This window comes from Mesocricetus auratus, unplaced genomic scaffold, assembly GCF_017639785.1.
Source record: "Mesocricetus auratus isolate SY011 unplaced genomic scaffold, BCM_Maur_2.0 Super-Scaffold_100021, whole genome shotgun sequence".
Classification (NCBI taxonomy): domain Eukaryota; kingdom Metazoa; phylum Chordata; class Mammalia; order Rodentia; family Cricetidae; genus Mesocricetus; species Mesocricetus auratus.
This window is the reverse complement of record NW_024429202.1, coordinates 10,355,559-10,382,308: the sequence shown is the minus strand read 5'-3', so window position 1 is coordinate 10,382,308 and position 26,750 is coordinate 10,355,559. Positions and strand designations below refer to the sequence as shown.

The following is a 26,750-nucleotide window of genomic DNA, read 5'->3' as shown; positions in this document are numbered from 1 at the left end:
AGCAATGGCTGTTCTTCCAGAAGACCTGGGTTCAATTTCCATCACTCACATGGCAGCTCATAGGCACCTATAACTTTAGTTCTAGGGGATTCAATGCCCTCTGTTAGCCTCCTTAGGAACCATATGCAAGTGTTAAATAAACACACATGAAGGCAAAACTCCCCCACATGTAAAATAAAAAAATAAAATGTAAAAATATTTCTAATTAAAATCAGCCTTAAGAAATGCTATTCCTTTAATGAGATATACCTGTTAATTTGCTTATAAAGAGCAGAGAACTATTTATAACAAAAATGTATAGCTTTTCAAGAAGAAAAAATATTTGATGAGAGAAAAACATGAAAACAAAAGAAAAATGCCTAGAAGTATTAATATTGAGCTGCAGAAAACTTGAGAAGTTGCACAGTGCTCTACAGTAGGACAGTGAGAAAGTTACAGACAAGATTCTTCTCATGTGTTCACTCTGCAAAGCATATTCCAAGTGGGTACTAAAGAAGTCAAGCTTGCCAGTAAACCATGGGTGTAATGGGATATTGTGTAAGAGACACAGCCAGCAGCCAGATGATGCAGAGTCTTAGTATTCAAGTTCATCTAATCCTAAACTTCATGGGCCGGCAACACAGATTTACTGAAGATGTATAGGACAAAACAAAGCCCTAGGGATGACTCAAGACTCAGACCGGGTTGTCTTGAAGCTGATGCAAGTTGCTCGGGCACCTATAGTGTACACTGATGGTCCACCGTAATACCCATAATAATCAGGACCTTTGCACTTTGCAGCTTGAGCAATCTCCTTTCTCTGGGCTTCAGGCTCCAAACTTGTAAAGGGACAGAGTTCAACCTGATAATCCCGGAGGATGATTTCAAACAATCTCACATGGATTTAGAAACAAAAGTACAATCTGTCAGTACACAAGTGGTGTTTCAGTCCCAAGCCCCAAAAAGAATAAAGCCAAGCCAATTTTTAATAGTCCAGTTTGCATATAATTATTTAATTCCATCTTTTACTTAGTCATAAACATTACAAAACATAGGAAAATCAAAACTTCTCCAAAGTGATTCAGTTTGTGGAGCAGAATCCTTGGAGATTGAAGCATATAATATAGTGTAGTATAGACTATATGTATTTAGCAACTCAATTACAGACTGACCAATGCAATGGAAAGGTAGGCAACCTGAAGATGTAAAGAGATGGAACTTCACCTTCTGCGAGTAGAAAAGTGAGTCGGTTACACACATTGAAAGATCTTTGAAAGTGTGCTTCCTCCTTTAAAATGGCAGTGATTACCCATCCACAGTCACACTGCACGCCAGTATCTATGTCCATCATGACATCTATGTGGTTGGTTCTGAGGTCTACCTTGGGCCTGAGCAGTCGGAATTTTCCTAGTAACATCCCCAGCCTTTACCCCTAGCTGTAGCCCATCCATCCTGAGATGCCCTGTGTCTGTGGCTGGGGAAGCAGGTGTGGGCAAGTGACTCTGGAGAAACTCTCTGAAAACAAGAAAAAGGACTAGATGCAAAGACTGAAGTCAGGAACCACAGATGGTGTGCACTCCTCACATTTTATGCAAGCATGAGTAAGATTCAAAATGACTAATACTTGGGCTTCTGAACATTCTGGAATGGCGTCTGAGTTCTCTCCCTGTCCTCCCCTCTCTGTGAACAGAGGGGACAGGTACAGAAGGAGATACACCAGAGAGAGCTGGCTTTATGCCGATCTTGCTCCAGAAACACTTAGGAAGAGCTGATGACAGGATTGGGTGCTTCCAAACACGATCCTGAGAACTGAATCTCAGTCAAATATGCTATTGTTTCCGTTTGTTAAGATTCTCAGAGCTACTGACCAATGCGGGCTGTAATGGGGTATGCTACACACAGCAAAGGTTCTGCTCTCACTGAGACAGTCTGTGGCTGTCAGGGTAAGTTACTAGGTTCTAGTGTGCATGGAGGAGTGGCCACCAGTGAGCCACACCCGTAAAGGCAGGCCCTGAAGCAGGTGGCTGCTGTCCTTGTGATCCACACATCACTTCAATTTGCCTCTTTTATCTTTCCATCCTTGTAAGAAACGATGAAGCAATTTCTTTCAGCACTAGGGAAACTCAAAACGGTTACTCTTGAACGTTCGCTTGCCTCCCTGTCGTTTACGGGCACGTGCAGTCTAATAACAGAAGAGCAAGTTGTCACACTGCAACAGTGAACACTGGCGTGCAGGTTACATGTGTTTCCTAAGCACTACAGTCTTCCACGTCGCTGATGTCTATCCAGGTCTGAGGGGCTGGCTCCCTATGGCGCTCCTCTAGGCAGATGCTTCTGCAGAGATCAGCGGTTCAAAGTCTAAACCTTCTGGTCCAAGGTCAAAGTGGTCCAGGTTCCACTCTTTAGGAAACACCACGCTGGGTCTCAGTGGTTGGTCTTGAGAGATTGGGACCAGATAGATCACTCTTAGGTAAGAGTGGAGTCAGAGAGAACTCGGTTTCCATAGAAATAGAAAGTGCTGCCCCCTTTAAATCGCAGTCTCTGTGGAGTAAAGTATCTTCCTAAAGAGGTAGAAATAATAGGGGGCGTGGGTTGTGGATGCCCTTGTTCAGTAACAACGAGCACTCTAGCTTTAAGGGCTTAAAATGGACTGACTCCACTCATCTCTCTGATTTTTTCATAAGTGAGCCAGAACACCATTGACCAAGGGGTCTGAAAGATTAACCAAAGAGATTAGTGCATATTTCAAAGCAATCATAAATATTCTACATACGACATATACATCTGAGTGACAGTCATTTTCAACCCACTTGTAGAGAAACAAAAGGCCCCACAAATCTCTTGTTGTTCACCTTTGCAAATCACCTTGAAACTTACAAAGCATTTTCATGTCATATTGATCACAGATTCCCCCTAAGAACGTCTTTCAATAGTAAAAAAAAAAAAAAAAAGAAAGAAAGAAAAGGTATCTCCATTTTACAGATGCGAATGCTGAGGTTTAGTAGTCCACTGCCCACTGACGCAGTGTGGGAACTAGACCACAGGGTTCTTTCTACTGCCCGTTCCTAGCTACAAGGCTATGATGTGGGATGCCCTGACCACTGTACCAAACTACTCTCCCATTAGACACTTGGGAAGGAAGGAAGACAAAGATCAGCCTATAAGCATTGGGTCATAAAAGTCTCAGTCCCAGATGTCTTGCAATCTGCACAAGCTAGTTCACACTACATAGAAAAAGAAGCTCCAGGCCCAGGATGGCTTGACCTTAATCTGAATGACCACATCCACAGGAAACGGGAAGGATGTGGATGGAGACACCAACACTAGCAAGAGGGGATTATCGGAGAAAGGGCGCTTATTTTGGTTCTCATCAGTGCCTAGAGAGGATTTCCATTGCATAGCAGAGTTAACCAGCTAGAATCTCAACAGAATTTGCTAAGTGTGTTTGTAAAGGAAGGCAGATGCCTATATGTTTGGAATTTCTCAACTTGTTACATTGGCAGACTGAGGATTTACCAAGTAGGGATGAGCTGGTCTGCACAGACGCAGTTGAAAGCATAAGCACGAAGCTGTGAATGTGTCATATTCCCATGCCATCAGAAATGGGGCAGTAGAGATCAAAGAGGCAGGACCCTGCAGCCATCTCTGACAGTATGGTTGTGCCAGTTTTGCTCTTCATATGAATGCAATGTTACAGGTTTGAAATTGCAGGGGCTGGATCAAGCAACACGCCTTCTCGGCCTGGGGGGAAGGACTGTGCTGGGATTTAGTGGGGGTATTGAGTGAGTTCAAGAGAGAGATGTGTAGCCAAAGCCAGTACTCATTGAGCTCCCCACCAGCGCAGCTGTGACTATTGTCACATATGGTCCTGTGCTGCTGTCCTGGATTTGTCTTGAGCCTACTGAAGTCCTTTCCCATTCCTGTTTCTGCAGAGCTGGATACTCAAAAGCTCTCTTGGCTTGATATTCTTCCATCTTGAATTTACAAATGAGCCCCTCCCACTGTGATGCTTAGCAAGTGACCTTCCAGTGCTAACTTGGGCTCACATAGGGCTTGAATTTATGAAGAACAGAGGCATCAGTGGCCTGTGTGATTTACCAAATGTGTTGTGTGGTGAGAAAACACCAGCTATTCTGACCGGATTCTGAGCGCCAGTGAAGTCTGCAGCATACTTGAAGGTGCTTATGAGTCAGATGTCTGGGTTCAATTGCACACAGCAGCAACCACCAGGGCAACAGCAAGCACCCTGATGATGCTTGCTGGGTGGGGAGCCTCCATCTCTATACACCACTGCCTTCTAGTTTCTGTTTGTGTACTGTGTGCATGTGCGCACACGTGTGTGTGTGTGTGTGTGTGTGTGTGTGTGTGTGTGTGTATGTGGAAGGTGCCAAGGTTGATGTCAGGAATCATCCTCAACCGCTCTTCTGCCTTATTCAGTGAGGCAGGGTCTCTCAATCAAACCCAGAGCTCGAAGATATGGCTAGTTTGGCTAGCTCAGTTATTCTGAGGATCCCTACCTCTGCATTCAGACAGGAATTACAGCAAGCCACCACACACAGATGACATTCACATGGGTTCCAGGGATTTGAACTTTGGGCCACACACTTCTGTGGGAAGCACTTAACCACAGAGCCATCTCCCCAGCCCCCATCTCTCTCTATTATTTCAAGATTTCTATCAACTAGCTAAAAGATCTTGAGGAACTCAGTACACTGAACCAGTAAAGGGGAGTCAGGGTCAAACAGCTGAAAGGACAGTTCTGTTCTGTCCTTTATTTATTTCCTCCTCTATAAGAGGGATATGACAGCGGCTCACTGTATAGGTAGCTGGGAGAGTTCAATGGGCTAAGACATGGTTGGGATGAGAAGAGCACTAGAGATGCCCAAACTGAATCACTGATGCTCACCGTTTTTTATGACTGTAACTACCTATTTCTCATTGTCATTTCCTTTATTCTAGAGTGTGGCCAGTACCCTTATAGCTCCTTCTCTGTGTAAGCCCTGCCCCCCAAATCTATAGTTACAGTAAGAAATATTCAATTTTAAAATGATTTTAGGCAAATCAAGACCACCAAGATAAGGCGGGGTTTCATTGTTTGAATTAGTTTTAGTACATCGTGTATCACGGTCTGAATCTAAAGTTGTTTCCCCCAAAGGCTTATATGCTGAAGGGTTGGTCCCCAGCTGATGACACTACTGAAAGTCGATGGGATCGTGGAGGCACTGGCCGTATCAGCAGACAGTTAATCCATTCATTAGGAGGTCGCCTGGTTGGAGAAAGTAGGTCACCGGGGTGCCATGAGCGTGTGTGTGTTGTATGTATGTGTGTGCAGGTGTGCTCACCAGGGTACGTGTGTGAGAGGCCAGAGGTCAACATTGGGTGGGTGTCTCCCTCAACTGCTTCTCTATCTTGTTTTTTGAGATACAGTCTGTCAATGAGACCTGGAGCTCACCCTTTGTGCTAGACTAGCCAGCTGATGAGGCCCTGAGGTGCATCTGCTCACATCCCCCAGGGCTTGCGTTATAGGTGCATAACCACTGCACCTGATCTTTACATAGGTGCTGGGGATCCAACTCTGGTCCTCAGGTTTACACAGCAAGCACTTTACCCGCTTAATCCATCTCTTCAACCCCTGGACAGGGTGTGTGCCAGGTAGTCTATGAAAGGTGGACCTGTCCCTGTCCCTTTCCTGTAGAGATCCCTGGACAGGTGTGTGTGTGTGTGTGTGTGTGTGTGTGTGTGTGTGTGTGTGTGTGTGTGTGTGTGTGTGTGTGTGTGGTTGTCTTTGAATGCACCTGTCCCTGGCTCCTTCCTGTAGAGAGCTCTGCTACTTCCTGGACAGGCGGTGTGTTTGTATGGGGAAATCTTTGAAGGGTGCACCAGTCTCTGGTCTCTTCCTATAGAGAGCTCTCTATTTCCTGGACAGGGTGGGTGTAGGGGAATCTCTGAAGGGTGCACCAGTCCCTGGTCTCTTCCTGTAGAGAGCTCTCTACTTCCTGGTCACCATAAAGCAAGCAGCTTTGCTCTGTCTGCCACACGCTCCTGCCAGGATGCTCTGCCTCAGCAGCCCACAAAAGCAGTGGAGTCAGCTGACAATAGACTGGAGCCTCTGAAACCCGAGACCAAATAAACGCTTCTCTTCTTCCAGGTGGTTTTGTCCAGTGTTGGGCATTTTGTTACAGCAATGAAAGGCCGACTGACATACTTATGTGGGACATTGTTAAGAGTTTTGCTGTCAATTGTCTTGTTAATAACCAGCTACTATCCCACAGTGACAGAAAGCACATATTCCCAGTTGCATCTGTAAGTGGTCATTTCTTATACTTCCTGCATCTCCATCGCTACACTCCCCTCTAAGATACTGGTTATTGATATAATTCTGATAGGAAGGCAGTCTTCTAAATATCCGTCTATTCGGATGATCTACTGGCACCCCAAAATTATCAAAAGTTAAACTGATTGAATCTACAGTTTTCTTGCCCTGCAGATGATGCCCATCTGATCAAACTGTGGTCAGCGTCCATTTCCCAGGGCCTGTTTTTCTCCTTGTCTTCTCTGGACATTCTGCTGTCCTCAGCTAATCAGGCTCCTGTACCCCAAATACCCACTAAAGGTGCCCCTCTTCCCTCACTGCCAGGCTTCCATCTGCTCCCCCATTAAGCTTCACTGATCACCCCAGGGAAGATAGGTTTTAGATTTCAAAGTGCAGGAGCAGCTAAGCCTCAGGCTTTCCCAGCGTGCATGGTTCCCTGGGCCCTCTCCAGCTGCTCTCAGCCTCTGCCGGCCCCTTCCCACCCCCTTCAGATCTCTGCTTCTTGGCCAGTGGGCTCCCTACTCCCTACCCTTAGGCTCTCAGTATATCCCCACCCCTCGCTGGAGAATGTTTTTCTCACTATTTTTCATAGCCTAGCCTTAGTCACTCTTCAAATCTCAGTTCAAAAGTCTCTTCTAGGGAGGCCTTTTCAATTCCCCAGTGTAGACTGGACTGTGTATCTCTATTGCACTAGCAATTCTTCCTGTGAACTCACCATTCATAGTTTCTTATTCCAGGCCAAGCTCTTACTACAAGGCATGCACTCAAACATGGGCAAATGGAGATATTTATGTATTATTATTATGTTATGCAGAGTTTCCATTGCGTTTCTAATCCCACAGCTCATCCACATTTTCAAATATTTATAAGTACTTACAAAAGTGCCTTGCTTTTAGTTATACTTATTACATTACTAATCTATCTAATGCCATGTATCACTGCGCTGTGGTGAATGACCGAAGCATTGGCACAACGCCTTCTTCTAAAGCAGGGGCTCTGTGGTAACAACTCCTGGATAACTGTCACCAAAATAACAAGTTTCGAAGCAGCAAGATTTCCTCAGAAGAGCTCCATTCTGAAATCTGTGTATCCACCCCAGGCCTGGGTGTGTTAGATAAGAAGATTAGTAAAGGCTTCATATCACACACAGCAAATAAGTAAATAGTAAATAGCGTGTCTTTATCTACTTTTGTAACAGACTGTCGGCCTACTTATTAATAAATAATGGTTCATTTAGCCTTGTCAAGAAAGGAAACACGATTCTAAGGATAGATGAAAAGAAAAATACCTTAAAAAGTATTTTAAAAACAAACGATGGATGGGCCTGTTGTGCAGGCAGGGCCAAGCCCTACACCAGAAGAGAAAATGAAAGTATCTGTAAGGTACATGTAATTTAAATATAAAGAAAACAACAATAAAGGAAAAAAACAAAAGACCCATCTTTACCATTCTCAGCCAGGATGGCAGGAAGCCTTTATACAGGCTCAGGAAGCCTTCCCCCTGGACAGCCTGGATCAAGCAGTCAGTTGATGACTTATACAGAAGTCCCCTGCAAAGAGAAAGAGAGCGTTGTCACATTTCCTCCTGTGTAAACAGAGATGTAAATAAAGCCATCTAGGGAAGGGCATCATCCAATGCCGTCTGCTTGTTCAGAACAAACAGCATCAGCGGTCCACTGACGTAGGTATCTTCATTTGAGCGCGGGCATTTCCCATCGCCCCTTGGTCCTCTCTGAGCTCACTGTAGCCCACCTCTTCCAAAGAGAACACTGTTTTATACTACATCACATCCTGTTACCTGAGAGCCCAGGCTTTGCATAGAGCAGTCTGCAAAATTCTTAGCAGAGTAAGCTTTCAAAACACTTGGAAAACAATAAAGTCACAGTGACTACTTTGTGTCTAAATAATATGACCGTTCACTCAAATCCCTGAAGACTTAATATTTGTGCATCAGACAAGGAGAAGGTAATTTCACCTGAACAACTGACCCACTGGACAGGAAGACACACGAACACATCTCTGTCACATAGACCTACAAGAAAGCATCTTTGAAAGACCAAGAGTGTGGCTGACACTCCAGCACGTGGGCACTAAGGGCTTCATCTACCTTCCTTGCTTGTCTCGGGGTTGGTTCATTATTCGGCTTTTAATGACATCAGCTGGTGTTCCCAGAATAGAAGCTACGAGTCCAGAGCACAAACTGTAGACACAAAGAAATGAAATTTAAAGAGAGTATTTAAATAGCTGCCAAATTCTAAGAAAGGGCATTTAATATTGAAAAAGAATGCTGTGCTAAGTATCCTTAAAATTAATGCTTAATCTGTAAAGGGACAGGAAATACTTAAAGCCCAGCCAGCCAGCAGATATGTGCCTCCCGGTGCCAGGCTTCCTTTCGTGTAGGAAATGAGAGAGAGTTTGGGAAGTGAGTGTGCTTGTCAGGCAAGCTTGGTGAACCGCAGTGGAAGGACAGTCCTCTGACCTCCACACGCCTGCAGGGGCATGCACACACCCGCATGGCACACATTCCCACACTCACACCCCGGACCTCCACCCACACCACTACTACTGTAATAAATGGTTAAGGAGATCCCGTTTGGGGCACATCTAAGCTCTACTCAGGGAGAGGCCAAGGAAAAATGGCTCTCTTCAGATTCTGACCAGTGCTAGGAAAAAGCAAAATGGGCAGATGTGACAGGTGCGAACCTGTTAAATGCGTGACAGGCAGGCAGGGAAAGGCTCTGGGGGTGACTGAATCACCCGTCAGTGCAGATCTGGAGGAGGTGTTACAAGGCCAGAGAGCAGCATGTACAAAGGAATATTGTTGTTATACACAGAGAGAGAGGGAGGGAGGGAGAGAGAGAGGGAGTGAGGGAGGGAGGGAGGAGGTGTAACTCCAATATCAACCTGAGAATATTAACACTACAGTGCACATCTAAGGTCATCTCAATAGTGTAGGGGTTTGAAGATTTTTCAGTCTTTGACCACAAGACCAGGGGCCAGCTGCGACAAATCCCTGTGACATGAAGGACAGCAGACACCAAAAGTCACTCATTCTGCTGGGGAGGCTGGAATTGTGTGTCAGAGAGAAGGGATGCGGAGAGCTGCATCCCTCGAGCCTCATGGCTAATGCTGCATGTCTGCCGTGTCCGTTCCCTGACGCTTGTTTGTTTGTTTGTTTGTTTTCCTCACTCCTTTGAGGCCTGTATGTACTCATGCTTTTCTCTCCCTATTTACTGTTCATAGTGTTCACACTCGTCTAGTTCTCCTCGTGTTCACACTCGTCTAGTTCTCCTCGTGTTCACACTCGTCTAGTTCTCCTAGTGTTCACACTTGTCTAGTTCTCCTCGTGTTCACACTCGTCTAGTTCTCCTCGTGTTCACACTTGTCTAGTTCTCGTGTTCACACTCGTCTAGTTCTCCTCGTGTTCACACTCGTCTAGTTCTCCTAGTGTTCACACTTGTCTAGTTCTCATAGTGTTCACACTTGTCTAGTTCTCCTCGTGTTCACACTTGTCTAGTTCTCAGTGTTCACACTCGTCTAGTTCTCCTAGTGTTCACACTCGTCTAGTTCTCCTAGTGTTCACACTTGTCTAGTTCTCATAGTGTTCACACTTGTCTAGTTCTCCTCATGTTCACACTCGTCTAGTTCTCCTCATGTTCACACTTGTCTAGTTCTCAGTGTTCACACTCGTCTAGTTCTCCTCGTGTTCACACTCGTCTAGTTCTCCTCGTGTTCACACTCGTCTAGTTCTCCTAGTGTTCACACTCGTCTAGTTCTCCTCGTGTTCACACTTGTCTAGTTCTCAGTGTTCACACTCGTCTAGTTCTCCTAGTGTTCACACTTGTCTAGTTCTCATAGTGTTCACACTCGTCTAGTTCTCCTAGTGTTCACACTTGTCTAGTTCTCCTAGTGTTCACACTTGTCTAGTTCTCCTAGTGTTCACACTTGTCTAGTTCTCCCTGCTGGTGAGCTCCCCAGGCAGGGCCACTGCAAGATCCAGACTGGGACAATCAGCCCAGAGGGCCACATGGAGTTAAAGAGACCATCATCAGATACTGCCCCCGGGGCAGCCTGAATCAGGTGCAAATCTTTGCTGAGTTTAATCTAAAATATGCCATGATTTTTATCTGTCCCTCCACATTTTAATTGCAACAAACTTGGAAGAAAACGACTCTTTGAAAACAGCATCATCCTTCTCTCAGGGCGACAGCATGACCTTCTCGACCAAAAGACTACCAATGTTAGAAGTGGTGCCAACAATTCAAGACAGGGCCACATATGTGTCTGGAGAGATGGCAGAGGGTTATGAGCTCTTGCTGCTCCTGTGGAGGACCAGTGTATGGGTCCTAGCCCTTGTACCTCCAGCTCAAGGTGATATGACACACTCTTTGGTCCTTAGGAGCCGCCTGCTCTCACATGTATGTGTCCACAAACAGACACAAATGCAGACACACAATTAAAAGTAAAATTAAACCCTAAAATAAAGAGAAGGAAACAGAGAAAACAAAAGACTCACAATAGCCACCTACCTGGACAAACCATGAGTGGCGATGTTCTCCTCAAGCGGTGTGTTCAACACCAGGTAATGTTTCACTGTATCATAGGTAGTTAAGTCTGGTGAAGGGAAAAGGATTGGGTAGTCATTCATTCAATAGTGAATGTCTTCCGTGTTAAGAATATGCTGGTCTTGGGGCTGAACTGTGCACCAGAATGAAAGACACCATTCTTGTTTTTAAGCAGAGGCAGGCAAAGCTATAAACAGTAGGAGAGGAAGAAAGCAGGGATGGACACTCAATTTATCTAGCTATGTTACCCTCTGGAATCTTTGGTCTTTGGACTGGAGGATTTCCGCCTGAACCTAAGGTAGATTAAGTGAAGACCTGGCCAGTTATAACCAACAGATCTCTACCACTGTTCTACATCAAGCTTGTCACACCTTTTTCTAATGACAATAGAAAGTTATTAAAAGGTTCTAAACTGGAGAGTTACACCACAGTGTTGGCGTTTATGGCGATGACCCACAGTGAAGTAGAGGTAATGAACGGTGGTGTGGTGAGAACAGTCAGGCGTGTCTGATGGTAGAGACGCAGTGTGCTCGTTTTCTAGAAGCTGGGGCAAGTCGGTAAGAGGAGCATCTCTGCTCACCGATGGCCGAAGAAACAACAAGCAAAACAAACCACCAGACGTCCACATGGCAGTAGGTTTTAAAGTAAGCACTCCGCAGACACGCGGGAAAAGAAAACGGAGCCCAAGGAACAGACAATGCGATGAATCTTGACATTTGGGAAAAAGGAAGGTCTCTTGCTAAAACGACAACTTCCAGAGACCCACAGGAAGCACGGAAAAACGGCTGTTTGGATAGCGGAAAGGAAAGCATTTGTCATGAGGCAGGAGCTGGCCTGGGAGGTGGATGAAGATGCAGAAGGCTGGGGTGGCAGAGCAGGCATGGCAGACAGAGGGCTGTAGGAGACCGTGCTGGCCCAGGCTACTGTGGAGAGGCTCAGAGGTCACACTGTAGGAAGACAAGGGGACTAGATGTGTGTTGTGGAGCCCTGCTCAGTTTCTGCACAAATTCTGAGAGCAGAAATAGCGGAATACAGAGAAAGAAAGAAAGAAAGAAAGAAAGAAAGAAAGAAAGAAAGGAAGGAAGGAAGGAAGGAAGGAAGGAAGGAAGGAAGAAAGAAAGAAAGGAAGGAAGGAAGAAGGCAAGCTTCTAAGTGTGAGCAATATAAAAAGAAGGGCTATTATTTTTGGAGATAAAGATGGAAACAGGCAGTTGTTTTTTTGTTTTTTACACGACAACACCATTGGTCCCTTTGTAAAGCCAGTTCAGGGATGGAGGGGCAAAGAGACTATGGGGTACCTAAGGAGGGACCATCGAGGAAGCTTCTGTAGTGGCCACAGAGGATTCAGTAAGTCATGTATGAACCAGGAAGCTCCAGTGATGAAGAGAAGACAGAATTAATTGCACTCAGTGACTATCTGACACAAGGGACAAGGAAAGAGACAAATCTCCATACCCATACAACGAAATGGTTTGTGGGATATTTTGAGATAATGAAGAATGGAGAATGAAGTGGTTTGATAACAAAGTTTAGTTTAGTTTAGATACCCTCAAGGCGAGACAGTCAAAGGAAGACCCGAGAAAGCAACAGGAACGTGGGAGAGAGTTGAGGCAAACTTTGAAGGGACAAATTGAGAAACTACATAAGGATTAGCTTGTTAAAAAAAAAAAAGCTACCAGTGAGACACAGCAGGCGTACACTGAGTGAGATAGAAGACAGATTTACTCCCTTCCACATGTAAGAGATATGTTACTGGAATTCTCCAAAACATCACACATCAGTTCCTTAGAGACATACCCATCCTAGAAAGGACTCTTTTACTGACTAAGCCCCGAACATCTGATGAGTTCATATGAAAGGCTGGGGGGGAAAGGTGAGTAAAATCATGGCCATCGTCTTCAGGGGCTCACCATGTAGTGGAGGATACAGACACACAGTAGAAGAGACAGACAGTGGTGGCTTGACTAGGTGTGCCCCCACCACCACAACCTAGACTCGTGTGTTTGAATGTTTGGCTTGTAGGGAATGGCACTTTAGGAGGTGTGGCCTTGTTGGAGGAAGCGTGTCACTGTGGAGGTGGGCTTTGAGGTCTTGTAAGCTCAAGTCTGGCCAGTGTGAGTCTCCTTTTGCTGCCCGTGGATCAAGATGTAGAACTCTCAGCTCCTTCTCCAACACCATATCTATCTGCATGCTGCCATGTTTCCTGCTGCGATGATAATGGACTAAGCCTCTGAAACTGTAAACGAGACCCAGTTAAATGTTCTCCTTTCTAAGAGTTGCTGTGGTCATGGTGTCTCTTCACAGCAATAAAACCCTAACTAAGATGGCTACTAAGGATACTGAAGTAGCAGGTATTGTGGTTGGGGGGCGGGATGGGTTAAGATGATTTTAGAAGATGGAAGTAGCTGGTAGCTTTGTCGTTTACATTCCAAGGCCTGCTTTTCACACACACATAAAATGACTGTCCCCAGAGATGAAAACCTAGGATGACAGGAACACATCTTTCATTTCTATACCCCAAATTCTACATTCTTAACAAGACAGACAAACTGCTCCTTTATTGTACACTGTTGCTTGTAATCTTTCCTATATTCTAACTCTCGAATATTTCAAGTTCATTTTGGTGAATAAACATGGCTGGCATACCAGTACCCATGGTATAGACATACCCACTTCCACTTTATGTCTAAAGCACAGGGCATTTTCAGTTTCAAGACTGGTGATGGAATGACCATTAGCCTCTTGGCGCTATGAAATGCTATGCCCATGTATGTTTATATGTTCTGGGTTTTGAAGATATAAAATTAGGCATATACATTTAAAATAATGTTTCTTTTTAGGGAAGGCTATATCTAACTTCTCAACAAAAGTATCTGTCAACATACAGTTTTAAAATGTTTTTCCTCTTATATTTTCCCTAGTAGTGTTAAGTGTAGCTTTACTAGTAATATATTACTATATTAATAGCATTTCCTAAATAAGAATATTTTTCTGATATGTCTTAAATTTTTTATGACACAAGGTCTGGCCTTGAACTCATGACTCTCCTGACTCAACCTTCCAAAAGATTGGTTTTAGTCTTTTCCACCTTCCTGGATGTATAACTTACCAATTTAAACTTTATAGTTATGGTATTAAAAAAAACTAGTAACTAAAAATGAGAGGGATAGAAGTAAATTGTGGGAGGAACTTTCCCATCTCCAGGCTGCACACCATGCTCTTCAGGAATAACTCCAAAGGAACAGGGGCTGAGTCTCAGGTACTGAGACCCGGGCGTCTGGGCAGAGTGAGTGTCAGGCAGCTACACACAGCAGTTTCATCTCAAAGGACAGTCTGGACTAGGGCAGGAGGCCGTAGATACCTTGGCCTTTTCTGCTTATGGGAACACTTTTCTGTCTTTGGTGCTTTTTGTACATCACTGAATGAGGTGAAAATGTTCCAAAATCAACGTTCAATGACTGTTGCTGGTTCCTGTTATTAAAGTGCCTTCCACACCACAATGTTGGCTCTCATAACTCGGTGATTACAGCTTAGAGATTCAAGAAGCTTGTTACCTCCCATGTTCACAAGCGCAGCTCTTTGAATGTTGGGTATCCAGCCTGCCCACAGCCCGCGTATTCCTCCTTCAGCTAAGATTTTTGCAAACGCATGATGTACTCCACGGAATCTAAGGAAAATAAAGAAATGTTAGTCTATGTGTTCTTGCATACGGAAGACAGACGTGTAAATTTCCCCTCCACACAGGCAAAGGAACGAGGCGTGGGGAGCTTGAGAGAGGTGCCAGGAGAGAAAGCAGAGGGCCTTTTATCTCAAATGCATTCTGTTACCTGGAAAGGTCCCGGATGTGATTTCATGCCTCCTGCAACGAATATTTGCACTCAGTTTATAAGACATGTTTATTCTTGTTGGATGTTGGAACATAGCTTTAGAACCCAATCTGGTGACAGGACATGCTGAATGCCAGGCAACTGTGTCTAAACTGGTCTGTCTTGAGAAAGCTCTGGGAAAGGACTGCTGTTAACATTTAGTCTGTGCTTACTGACGTTTATTTACATGTTTCTCTGAACAACCTTCCTTGGGTCATTGCTTTCTCTGTTTCACTTGTGTACACTGAACCTTGAGTAGAGTTGTCTACAGCTCCATTTTTTACAGCTCCAGATCTGCATAGGTCAGCGAGGGTCAATAGATACAATTAGGAATGAAATAATGTTCATTCAGAGTAATTAGAAATTAAAGGATTATAAAAGTCTAACTTCTAGATAATCTGAATAATTGGCTGTTGAAAGGCCAATGTTTGATTCAAACATTCCCCACCCCCTTTTTTTTGTTTGTTTTACAAGACAGAGTTTCTCTGTATTGTTTTGGAGGCTGCTGGTCCAGCCCAGCCTCAAACTCACAGAGATCTGCCTGCCTCTGCCTGGGATTAAAGGCATGCACCACCACTGCTGGCACATTTCCCTTTTAAAAGATGATTTGCTATCTTATGTGTATGAGTGATTTGTCTGCATGTATGTAAGGGGACTACACGCCTGGATCCTATGGAGGCCAAGAGTGAGCACTGGCTCCCTCTGAACTGTAGCCACAGTTGGTTGTGAGTGCTGAGAACGGGACCTGGGCCTGCTCCAAGAGTAGCCAGTGCTCTTAACTGATGACCCAATTTCTCTAGCTCAACATTTTCCTTTTTGTCTCCATTCTTTTTCTTTTCTAGTTTTGAGTCTTGTTATTTAGCACAATCTGGCCTCAAACTTTTAAATCTCTTGCCTCAACTTCCTACGTACTATGAGTTTAGGAATGTACTGCTATGCCCAACATGATTTAAACATTTCTAGTGGGTAGCATTACAAATTCTGTCATCATTTTCTCTTCTTAGTCTAGTAAAATGATCACAATACCATTATTTGGAATTTTTATATTGCCAATTCCCACATTAATTACAGGAGGAAGCAATAGTTGCTAGCCTTCACTTTGCTGGTGATACAAGGGTTCTGTCTCTATATGTACATATACATATATATTCAAAGAATGCTAAAAAGCCACTGACTCAGGTATGGGGGTGTAGCTCAGTGACAGATCACTTCCTAACATGCCCAAGGCCTTGGGCTTGACCCTTAGCATCTAAAACAAAACAAACAAAGAAACTCAACGCAGCAAAAGCTGACTCTCTAACACTCTTTCATCATCTCGGGCTGGAGAGATGGCTCACTGCTTAAGAGCACTGGCTGCTGTTCCAGAGGACATGGGTTCAATTTCTAGCACCCACTTGGCAACTCACAGTCATCTGTAACTCCAGTGTCAGGAGATCCAATACCCTCTTCTGGCGTCCTCCATATGTGGCACACAGACACACATGCAGGCAAAACACCCATACGCGTGATGTAATAATAAAACATTTAAAAAACTTTTTTGTCATAAGCAAGATTTCTTTTTTAGGTCAAAAAACTAAAAAAGACGATCTAAGAATTCTTAATTAAGCAATGTCATCTGTGTGAAAATGACTATCCTATCTTTGTTTTGCTTTTACTTTTGAATGCAGGTGAAAACCACAGCTGAATGTGAGACAACGTGCCAGTGTCTGCTAACAGAAGAGCAGCCCAAGAGGCTCTGGAGTGGAATTCCCGTGTTTCACTCCACACCTGTGTGGCTTTGGTGGAGGCATCACAGTCCCTGAATCTCACCCAGGGACAACGTGCCATTTTGACACGCATAATCACTCCTGTTATTTGTCTACGTGAGAACCCATGGTCCTGACGTGCTGTGCTGTTTTCTTTCTCCTCCCTCCCTCCCTCCCTCCCTCCCTCCCTCCCTCCCTCCCTCCCTCCCTCCCTCCCTCCCTCCCTTTCTTCCTTCCTTCCTTTTTTACAGTGATATCAAGTACAGCCAACCAAAAATTCCCAACATTAGAGACAAAAGAAAGCAAGCAAGCTACCCACCCATCATGTAAAAACAGAAACAACCGGAGCCCAGATGAACACGTGTCCTTCTGGGTTTCTGTAGTAGGCTTTCAGAGATTAGAAGCTGTTAGAAGGGCAACAGAACAGACTCTGGTTCAGTGATGCCCCTTGCTATGTCAGAGTGCTGTCTTTTGCCTGCTGTCCACTCCTGCCCTGCCCACTTAAGGCTGCAGGGGGCCCAGGCTACTGCAGGGCAGGCTAGAGAGTGTTCAGTGGTGAACACTCAAGGAGGCACCAGCCCTCCTCATAAGGCCCAGCTCAGCTGGAGACAGTGTTGGCAGGAGCAGAGCTCTTCAGACGCAGCTCAGATCTCCTGCACTTTCCTCTTTCCTGGGATGGTCTGTCTGTCTATCAGAGCCTATCCTTTCCCAGAAACAGGCTAAAAGAAATTAGCATCATTGGCCTTGCAACATTCTTTCCAAGAGGAAAATTAAGGTTTTTAAAGATAGTAGTGTTAGCCATCAGGAATTCCCTTTAAAAGCAAAGACAGCGTTGGGCAGTTTGGCAGGCAGCATAAGGCAGTCCTCTGTGAGTTCAAGGCCAGCCTGCTCTACAGAGCTAGTTCCAGGATAACCAGGGTTACACAGAGAAACCTTGTCTTGGAAAAACAAACAAATAGACAAAAAAAAAAAAAAAAGGACAAAGACTCGTGGTAAGTGACTTCTAGTATGCCAGCACACAGAGACAGTATTAGGGGTTAAATTCTCATTCTCTCTTCCTCTGTCACCCACCTGTGAAAAACGGGAAGGGAAAGTAAGTTTCCTGGGTGACTCACCTCAGGGGCTTCCCCTCTAGCTTCCGTTTTCCCTCCATTTGCATCTGAACTTTCACCAGGTCGGTGGGGTTGGCGAGAAACTGCCCAATGACACCAGCCATCATCCCTCCAATGACCGATTTCCTAATCGCAAAAGGGATAGTGGTTTGCTGGTTTTCTTTAAGTTGCCACCCATTTCACAGATTTTATAAGGGAACCATGCTGAACTTGCACAGGCCCTGGGTAGAAAGTTAAAGATACAGTAAAGGACAGACAAAGGACAGAACTACAGACAGCCCGACTCTTTACTGGTGGGAAGGTCCAGGGATCAAAAGGCACTAAAGGAAAAATCTGAAATCCTTCTACCTGAATCCAAAGGAAAGAAAAATGGCTGTAATTGGTACAGACACTTGAACTCATTAATTCTCTACCCCTGGCCTTATGACTGCAGGGTGACAAAGCAGCAGACATGCAATCAGCCTAAGGGACAAACTGAGCTGGTTTTCCAAGTGATGGGTTTAATAGCCTTCCTCCCTCCGAAGAAACTTGCAGGACAAAGCTCCTTTACTCTCAGCCAACAGTGAGCAGGACTCAACCATAAAAATTACTGTGTAGCATCCCCAAATCACACATTAGGAGGTTTAACAGGCAGTGTATGTTATAAAAGGCTCTATTGCTTTACATTTTGACAACACTTTCAAGGGAGTTTGAATTAATTTCTCTGTTTATTAGTGATGCTACGTGTTTTCACATGTGTAAAGAAGATTTATACTTCTTTTGGGAACTGGGTCTCTCAAAATGTTTTTCTTGTTTTCCCTGGATGCTAGCTATGGTCTTTTGATTGTTTTAATGTTACAAATGCATATTACTTATGGTGAACTATTTTACAAGTATTTTCCTTAATCTCTCTCTCTCTCTCTCTCTCTCTCTCTCTCTCTCTCTCCCTCTCCCTTTTCCCTCCTCCCTTTATATATGTGTGTGTGTGTGTGTGTGTGTGTGTGTGTGTGTGTGTGTGTGTGTGTGTGGTGCCTGAGGGGGAGCTAGAAGGTGGCTTTGGATCCCTTGGAGTTGGAGTTACAGGTGGTTATATACTATGGAATAGGGATGTTGAGAACTGAACTCTGGTCGTCTAGAAAATCAGGACATGTTCTTAGCTGCTGGGCATCTCTCCAGCCCCTGTAAACTGCTCTTTATGTTTCTGTTATGAATGAAATACAATTTGTTTGAGACAGGGTTTTCCTATGTAATAGTCCTGACTGTCCTGGAACTTGCTTTGTAGATCAGGTTGGCCTGGAACTCACAGAGATCTGCCTCCCTTTGCTTCCCATTGCTGGGCTATAAATTGCACATTTTGAAGCAACAGGCACTTGTGGATCACCTCGTCCAAAGGTAGGCATCGCTTCTGCAGCGGGGAGAACTGAAGGTGGAGGAGGTGAGGCAGGTTATCCACGTTCCCCGTTAAGGGTGAAAAATGAGGTGCAGGCCCGTATCTGACTTCAAAGCCCTGAGCTTTTCAAAAGGAAGAAGACGCATGGTTGTGGCGAAAGGCTGCCGCAGGAATTCTGACTGTGCAAAGGTACTGTGGTTCTTTAAAACAACTCTTCTTCAGTGTGTGTGTGTGTATTTGAGAGAGAGGGACACACACACACACACACAGAATCAAAAGACAACTTGTGGGAATCATTTCCTTTTCTAGCATTTAAGTCCCCAAGATTTAACTCAGGTTTTCAGGCTTGGCAGCAAATTCCTTCATCCACCAAGCCATCTCATTGACCTGCTACTGTGGTTCTTAATAAGCAATGACATAATAGAAATATGAATCTTTGGCATGAACAAAACGAAAGAATGTAGTACTGAACTTGAGTCACAGAGACCACCTGGAAATTGAGTGTCAACTCTATATGTGTTGATTTGGATCTCAACCTGTAAATGCAGTCGAGGCTACAGAGATACAGGAACACACCAGGCACACAGAGAAAAGAGAACACAATTCCTCAACATTCAGGGATGAGCACATATCCTCAGAGCACTGGGCTTTCCCTGTGAAACCCTGATGACTGTGGCTGGTTCTTGCCTTGGCCCTTAGAAGCATAGTTAGCAGCCCATGTAAGAAGAAAAGACAAGAGAGAGCCAGAGAGATGCTCAAAGGGTCAAAGAGCGTAGTGTCCAGGAAGCCAAAGAAGTGAGTGACTCAAAAGAAGAACCAGAGGCACCTAAACACCCAGGACAATGAGAATTTGGCTTAAAGTACATCAAATGTATTCATTATTCTTACATCTTGGGAATGGAGTACATTAGAGTATGGGTTCAAGTCCCACAACTGCTAACGCTCTTTTCCAAACTTCTACATTTACAACCTAAAAACAAAAGAAAGAAAAAATCTTATAAAAGTGAAAAAAAAGGACAATAGAAAAAAATTAAGTGACAACATAAACCCCAGGGAGCAAAAAGCTTTAAATTTAAAACTGTTTGCTAAATGTGCTTTGGCAGAACTGACAAAGGGTGTTTCTTCATCAAGTGTCTTCCTTCTGTTATAGAAAGGCTCCAAACAATACAAAACACGTTTTTGCAGGAAGGAAGCCTGCTGTCCTTTATGGGACTGTAAAATTCACTCCCAGGTATTCCTTCTTTAAGAAATTTCACATGATTCCTAAGGGAGGCTATGCTAGCCCACTGTCTGAAACAAGAAAGAGCTGTCCACGCAGATCTTACTGTTAGCCTTGATTCAGCAGAACTGATACAAAAAAAATGGGAAACATGGTTTACTTCCTGGACACAAGCTTTAAAAACTGGACCCCACAAAAATTTCTAATAATACAAAAGCCAGACCCTTACAAAAAAACAGAACAAAACATGCACTAATCACAAATTAGCTTGCCTCTAGAGAGATGTTAGTTCATTCTTGGGTAATGTTTGCTGAGAGAATATTTTTTCACTGAGAAAATTAATTTTGGGATTAATAGTATCTAAACAAAAGGCACATGGAAAAATGCATTAGGGTGTAAAGGGTTTAAAGGACTTTATCAAACACACAGTGCCTCGAATTTACCAAAGCATTTCTGAAAGTGAGACTGATGTCGTTTGAATATAATTACAAAAGTACATGGTAATGCAATGATCTAATGTATAACTTTCATATTCATTAAAACAGACTAGCTATAATAAAGGTCATGTGCTGCCTAGTCTCGCATTAACTTGGCACAAACTAGAGTCATTTGAAAGGAGGGATTTGAAAATGTCTCCCATCAGACTGGTTCATAGGCAAGCCTGTGGGGGCATTTTCTTGATTAATATCTGATATTCTGAGAGGGCCCCTCCCACTGTGGACAGTGTCATCCCTGTGCAGGTGGCTCTGGGTTATTTAAGGAAGTATGCCGAGCAAGGCAAGGGGAGCACGCCAGTAAGCAGCATTCTTCTGTGGTCTCTGCCTCAGGTCCTGCCTCCTTGTTCCTGCTTTGAGGTCCTGCTCTGACCATCCTCTGTGATGGTCTGTTACCGGGAAGTGTAGGTGAAATAAACCCTTTCCTCTCCAGGTTACTTCTGGTCATGGTGCTTTATCACAACAATAGAAAGCTAACTAAGTAAGACAATGGCATTTGAAAAGGGATGCCCTAATTGATGATGCTCCAATAGAATTGATTATTATTTGTTTTTGAGACAGGGTCGCCTTAAACTCTCTATCTTCCTGCCTCCACCTCTCAAGGGCTAGAGTAATAGGCATGTAGGCACGTATCCTCTCCCCAACCATTGGACTGGTTAAGATTAAAATATTGAATAAACATGAGTAATGCACATATACATCTCTGTGTATCTGTACACAGTATGTACACAACGCTCACTTATTTGGATTTCTATTATTCACTAAGTCTGTTACTAAATGCAATCTTAGTACAAATGGATAACTTTATGTAAATATAATCAATAACCATTAAAGTCTTTATGGTCATGACTGTGTTCAGGACTAAACTTACCAGAGGGGATAGTGCTTATCTTCACTTTTGCCAAACACAACCTCCCGGAGATGCTCATAGGTGACCATCCGGCCTCCAGAATACACTGCATAAAACAGACCATGAAAATGCAAATTCAGTTTTGTGTCTAATGAACTATGAGGGTCCTGTGACCTGGCCTCATTAATCTTCCAGGGGAGGAATTCTTACTCCTTGTCTGATCTCTCTAGAACAAAGCCTCCCTTCCACGCTTTGCTTATCCCTCTTCATCTTTTGGGACTCTGCTCACTGTGTTTTTGGGAAAGTTGCTCTTTGACCTTCATCTCAGTATCCTTGGCCTACACTGCCTGTTCTAACACAATAACTATCAAATTCTCTAGCAATTAATTTCTTCTTATCTTCCCTCAGGGTTTCTCCAAGTGGGTTCTGAGTGTTGGTTACTTGTTATTATTTTTTTGACTGACACTAATTCACCAAACTTGAGTCCATTTATTGTCTTACACACAAACTACATCTAAGCTCAAGGTTTGAAGTGTTTCTGAATTCTAGAGCTTGAAGGAAGACTAGGAAAGAGGGGCTATGCCTGCCTTCCTGTTCCAATTGAGCACTACCACAGGAAAGGGAGCAGAAAGAGAATGAAAAGGAACCCCACAAAATAGCTCTGTGTGTTGACTTCAACTCAAGCATGAAAGTAGGAAGCTTGATGCTTTCTATTTCTATTTATTCTATTTGAATAAACACAGGGAACTGCACTAGAGAATTCATTAACATTTCTTCCCTTCCAGGTTTTAAGCACACGAGAAAGATCTTAAGTAGAGAACAATGAAGTAGCAAACCATGGAACACTAATGGGGTCCAGAAGAGAAATAGTTTAGAAGATAGAAAATGCATCATAAAATCATACACAGTGCTCATACAACAGATTTCTTGATATGAAATACCAAATTCCTAGGAAGGTTGACTGGATATTTCATAAAAAATAATAACAAATTACAAAACAGTATAAGTGTCTGTGCATAATTCTGACTCTTTAAAAAATTCTACACTAACCCACTCATGTAAAGAATGGAATATTAACAGCAAGCCTGCCCATGACTAAAAGTGATGCTTTCTAGGCCAAGGAAACAGCACTAAGGTGGAGGGGCCAAAGGCCACACAATCTCAACGTCTCTTTGGAACCAACTTCATGTTCTCCAGTCTACAAGCCGAAAGGTCAATGACACCCATTCCTGTAAGTAGTACCCTGGAAGCAGAGTTAGAAAGGTTTTCTCCATGACAGTTATCACTAATAACCCACAGAAGTACTTTGGGAAGAGAGACAAAGGCAAATTCACCTGTGCTCCGTCTACCCTAGCGCCACAGCTAGATGAGGCAAGGCTCCTTGCCCTCTGTCAGGTCAGCCTAGCTGGTCTCTGATGTACAGGGCAAAGACTGAATAGACTTTAACTTTCAAAGAACAAGAAAACATTTATCTGAAGCTCATTCGGAACTCTGAGTTTAAAACCTACTTCAATTTTTACTGTATTTAAGGTTTCTGAAGTAAGGGAAAATGATGTAAATTATTCATGTTTCTTTGTCTTATGTCATTAAAGAACATACAGGAAAAAATTCTCAACCATACAGCCAATCCGAAAACAATTGTAACTCCTTTTATATCAAGATTCATTAGGTGATAACCCTCGTTTAATTATCTTAAAGTGATCTATAGGTATGACAGGTAGTTTGCTGGGGTTTTCCCCCCCATGTGTATGTGTGTGGTGTGGTTGACGTGTAGATATGCTCACATGTGTGTAGAACTATGTTAGTGTGGGTACGAATGCACGTGTGTGTATGTGCAGAGGCCTGGATATCAATTGTCTTCCTCTATACTCTCTTCTCTATTTATTGCTCGCCTCTTCCAGCTAGCCTAGTTGTCCAGCTTGACCCAAGGATCTCCTGGACAGTTTAAATACTCCCATATGCCATTCTCAAAGCTTAGGGCACTAACTCCTAAATAACAACTGGAAATATTTTCTTCTACTGATGTATCGGTGAGAAAAAGAAACAAAGCAATGTTCTTGCTGGATTTTGGATACAGCCGAAGAGAAAAGCAAAAAATACACAACTCAACAAACTTACCAGTTAGAATCAAGATAAATACCTACGTGTCTGTAAATGGCGGGTGTCACTCCTTGCCACAACTTTAGGAAGCCTTCCTCCTGGACAATTCCTAGGGCCGTGCGCACCATGCCCCTATAAGGGGCAGAATCTGTTGCACCATCTCCCAACTTAGCAAGGGCAGCTTCTCCTTGCATCTGGAGTCGGGTTTTTGTGAGATCGAGGGGAAAGGTTGCTAATGAAATAAAAAACAAACAAACAAAGGGAAAACCCCAAAACATTCAGACCAACAAGCAAAACTTCTAAAGTCATAGGACTAATATTCTCACATGATTTGGAGACTCTGAAGTATGGGAATCTGTGAAAAATATACGCTTCCTATTCCATTTGCATTCTGAATTAGTAGAAGGATGATTTAGAAGGTAGACTCTTATGCCTACTCACATCTAAGACTCACTGCCCTAGAGCATCGCAGATTAAACAAAACAAAAACCCCACAAAACCAAGATAATCCCATAAAAGTAGGACAACCCTTGATGTCTTTTCAATAAAAACGTTCACTACCAACCCCCGTCACTTTTCCCAGTGAGGAAATAGCTTATAGTAGCCATATTCTGCTGTGTCTCCTTGACCACAGCCACTATCATTTGAGATCTGATACAAATTTAGAATAAACTTGAAGCCGAATTCTATGATGTCGTGAGTGTCTTGCCCATGAGAACGAATCACAGAACTGATGCTTGAGATGCAGAAGATGCAATGAAGTTAGAAGGTCTTTGTATACAGGGGTGGAAATCCTCAAAATTCTTCAAAAATTATATTTTTCTGAACTGACAAGCTTTATACATGGTCCATTCACGAGTTCTTTGTGAGTTACAACTTTATTCATTGGAAAACTTGTTTACATGTTAAATTAGAAACAGATCGTTTTTTTTTTTGTTTTGTTTTTTACCTACAAGCATATTTCAGTCACCCGACTCACATCAGGAAGATTAGACTTACAATGCCACAGTACAATATCCTGCTCTAAGAAGGGTATTGAGACGAGCTCATGAACATTGCTGACAGTACATAAGATTTTTTTCAGTGATCACTACCTGATCCAGACTCCATGAATTCCTTTTCTAAGGAGAGAGAGAGAGAGAGAGAGAGAGAGAGAGAGAGAGAGAGAGAGAGAGAGAGAGAGAGAGAGAGAGAGAGAGAGAGAGAGAGAGAGAGAGAGAGAGAGAGAAGCCAGGGAGAGTGTAGGGGTGTTACATATTTCCACTAGGTTTTGAAAAAGCATCTAGCAAATAATTTCCCTCAACAGATGTATCTTACACATACATACTTTAAAAAGGCGTTTTATTAGCATATGAAGCTAAAAATCATGAAGAGGTAGAAGCCTCTATCTAAGTACACATTCTACTTCCCCAAACACATTTTTGTTTTGTTTTGATTTTGATTATTTCATAGTTCAGGTGTCATGCTGAACTGGTGTGTAGGCCCCTTCAGCAGCCAGCTTTGATTCCCTAGCCTCCGATCCCTACTTTTCATATAATTTTCCCCCAGCACATTGCACAGGAGTGCTACTGGACAAGCCAGTGAGCTTCAGGGAGGAGTCAAACTGTTAATGTGTCTAATCACTCAGCCATCTGACTTTAGACATCTGCAATAGTTAGAATTTTATTTCAAAAAGTGAATAATAAAAAATGCTCTGTTAGCTTTGAGAGGGCCAAAACAACCAACAGAATGCTGGCTATGCTTGTTATAAAGATAGATAAACCTCTGCTAGAACAAGACTGAGGAACATTTCCAAATGACTAATGCACCAGAGACATCCCCCTTTCTTTCTTTTCTTAATGGACAAGAAAATGTAAGGGTGATCTGAAATAGCTTCACAGAGACCACTGTTGTACTCAAAACCTTGCTCCCCAACAAGATACCATCTGCTCATGCCAAGGTACCATAATTCACTCTGTCGTCTGTTTGTTTGTTTGTTTGGTTTTTGACTCACTTAGACAGATGAATCTGTTCTTTCTATGATGTTCTTATGACACACAAAAATAGCTTCTCTTGCAACAGGCAGCAGTTGAAATTGTCTTTCTCTGCTCGAGCCCCCACTAGCCTGGAAGAAGGCCACACTGGGGTCTTTGCAATTATAGAGCCAGGACCCACTACTGTATGGGCTGTATTAATGCCCCAATTAATAGCTACCCTGCCTTGAATTTACCATGTTTATAAAAACTACTTCTCAGGGTCCTTCCTGTAGGATAAACAAGATGTAGGTCAAGAAGCGATGTGGCTGGCTGACTTTAGGCAGACGTTCAGTAGGAATGGTTAGTAACTGAAATTCCCAAGGTGGGGATCCCCCCCCCCCACACACAGATACCCTGCCCCTCGCCCCTGCCCTTAAAAGATTCCTAGGCTGCATAAGACTATAAACCTTGAAAATGACGATCCCCCGGAGGATGAAAAACTATTTGCACAAATGGATTATGATTCCAAAAGGGTCATCCTCACGAAAGGGTAAATGTTTCCTAGAGGGGTCTGAGGGCTCATGAAGAGCCCAGGAGTACTCACTTAGGCATAAGACAACATCCCTGAGGATGGGAAGACAAGGACCCTGGACACCTCCAATCCATGCTCCTCCCGAAGCTGGCCTACTGGGCACCTGACCACATCCTTGCGAGGGCGCAACCTCTGAAGATGCTCCAGCGTGGAGCCGGGCTTGCCCGCCCATCCCTCCCCCCAGGCGCGATGCCGCGGCCACTAGCCGGGGAGGCCGAGGCGGGGGCGGCCGGTACCTAGCTCGGCCACGGTTGCGGCGCAGCCGGACAGCAGGAACTTGCTCGTCCGGGGCCATCTCTGCGTGAGCGGCAGCAGCGTCTCCTCCTCCTCGGGGACAGACATTCGGCAGCAGGTCAGGACCACTGGGCACCCCTAGTCTCCTGTGCACCTGCCACCCTGCCGGGCGCCGCCCCTTTTCAGTCCAAGAGCGGTCAGGGAGGGACCACGTGCGCCTGTTAGGCACTGCAAAGCCGCCGCCCGCTTAGTGGCTGGACCGGTCCGGGGGCCTCAGGTACTGAAAAACAAAGCGGAACCCAAGAGGCTTCTGGGAAATGTAGTTCTTTGGGCTCCGCGATGTCTCTGATTGGTCGGC

At 44.0% G+C, this 26,750-nt stretch overlaps 1 protein-coding gene across 2 annotated transcripts; it reads right to left on the bottom strand.

Moving 5' to 3' along the window:
- Nucleotides 1–961: 961 nt before the first annotated feature.
- Slc25a27 (solute carrier family 25 member 27) lies at nucleotides 962–26,684 on the bottom strand. 2 transcript variants are annotated; one of them, XM_040729264.1, is made up of 9 exons: nucleotides 26,395–26,684; nucleotides 23,652–23,843; nucleotides 21,533–21,617; nucleotides 17,583–17,705; nucleotides 14,411–14,523; nucleotides 10,821–10,905; nucleotides 8,399–8,491; nucleotides 7,739–7,841; nucleotides 962–2,540 (listed from the first exon to the last, which is right to left on the bottom strand). In XM_040729264.1, exons 1-9 carry the CDS (start codon nucleotides 26,498–26,500, stop codon nucleotides 2,382–2,384), a joined length of 1,059 nt encoding a protein of 352 aa, XP_040585198.1. In that variant the 5' UTR covers nucleotides 26,501–26,684; the 3' UTR covers nucleotides 962–2,381. The 2 variants fall into 2 exon arrangements, with proteins under 2 accessions (XP_040585198.1, XP_040585199.1); XM_040729265.1 differs by having other exon boundaries at nucleotides 2,397–2,691.
- Between the last annotated feature and the right edge of the window lie 66 nt (nucleotides 26,685–26,750).

Coding starts and splice junctions, on each gene's coding strand:
- Slc25a27 (XM_040729264.1), bottom strand. CDS start 26,500: ATGTCTGTCCCCGAGGAGGAGGAGACGCTGCTGCCGCTCACGCAGAGA. Junction 23,844..26,394: donor CGCAACCGTGGCCGAGCTAG/GTACCGGCCGCC, acceptor TTATTTCATTAG/CAACCTTTCCCCTCGATCTC. Junction 17,706..21,532: donor GATAAGCACTATCCCCTCTG/GTAAGTTTAGTC, acceptor TTTTGCGATTAG/GAAATCGGTCATTGGAGGGA.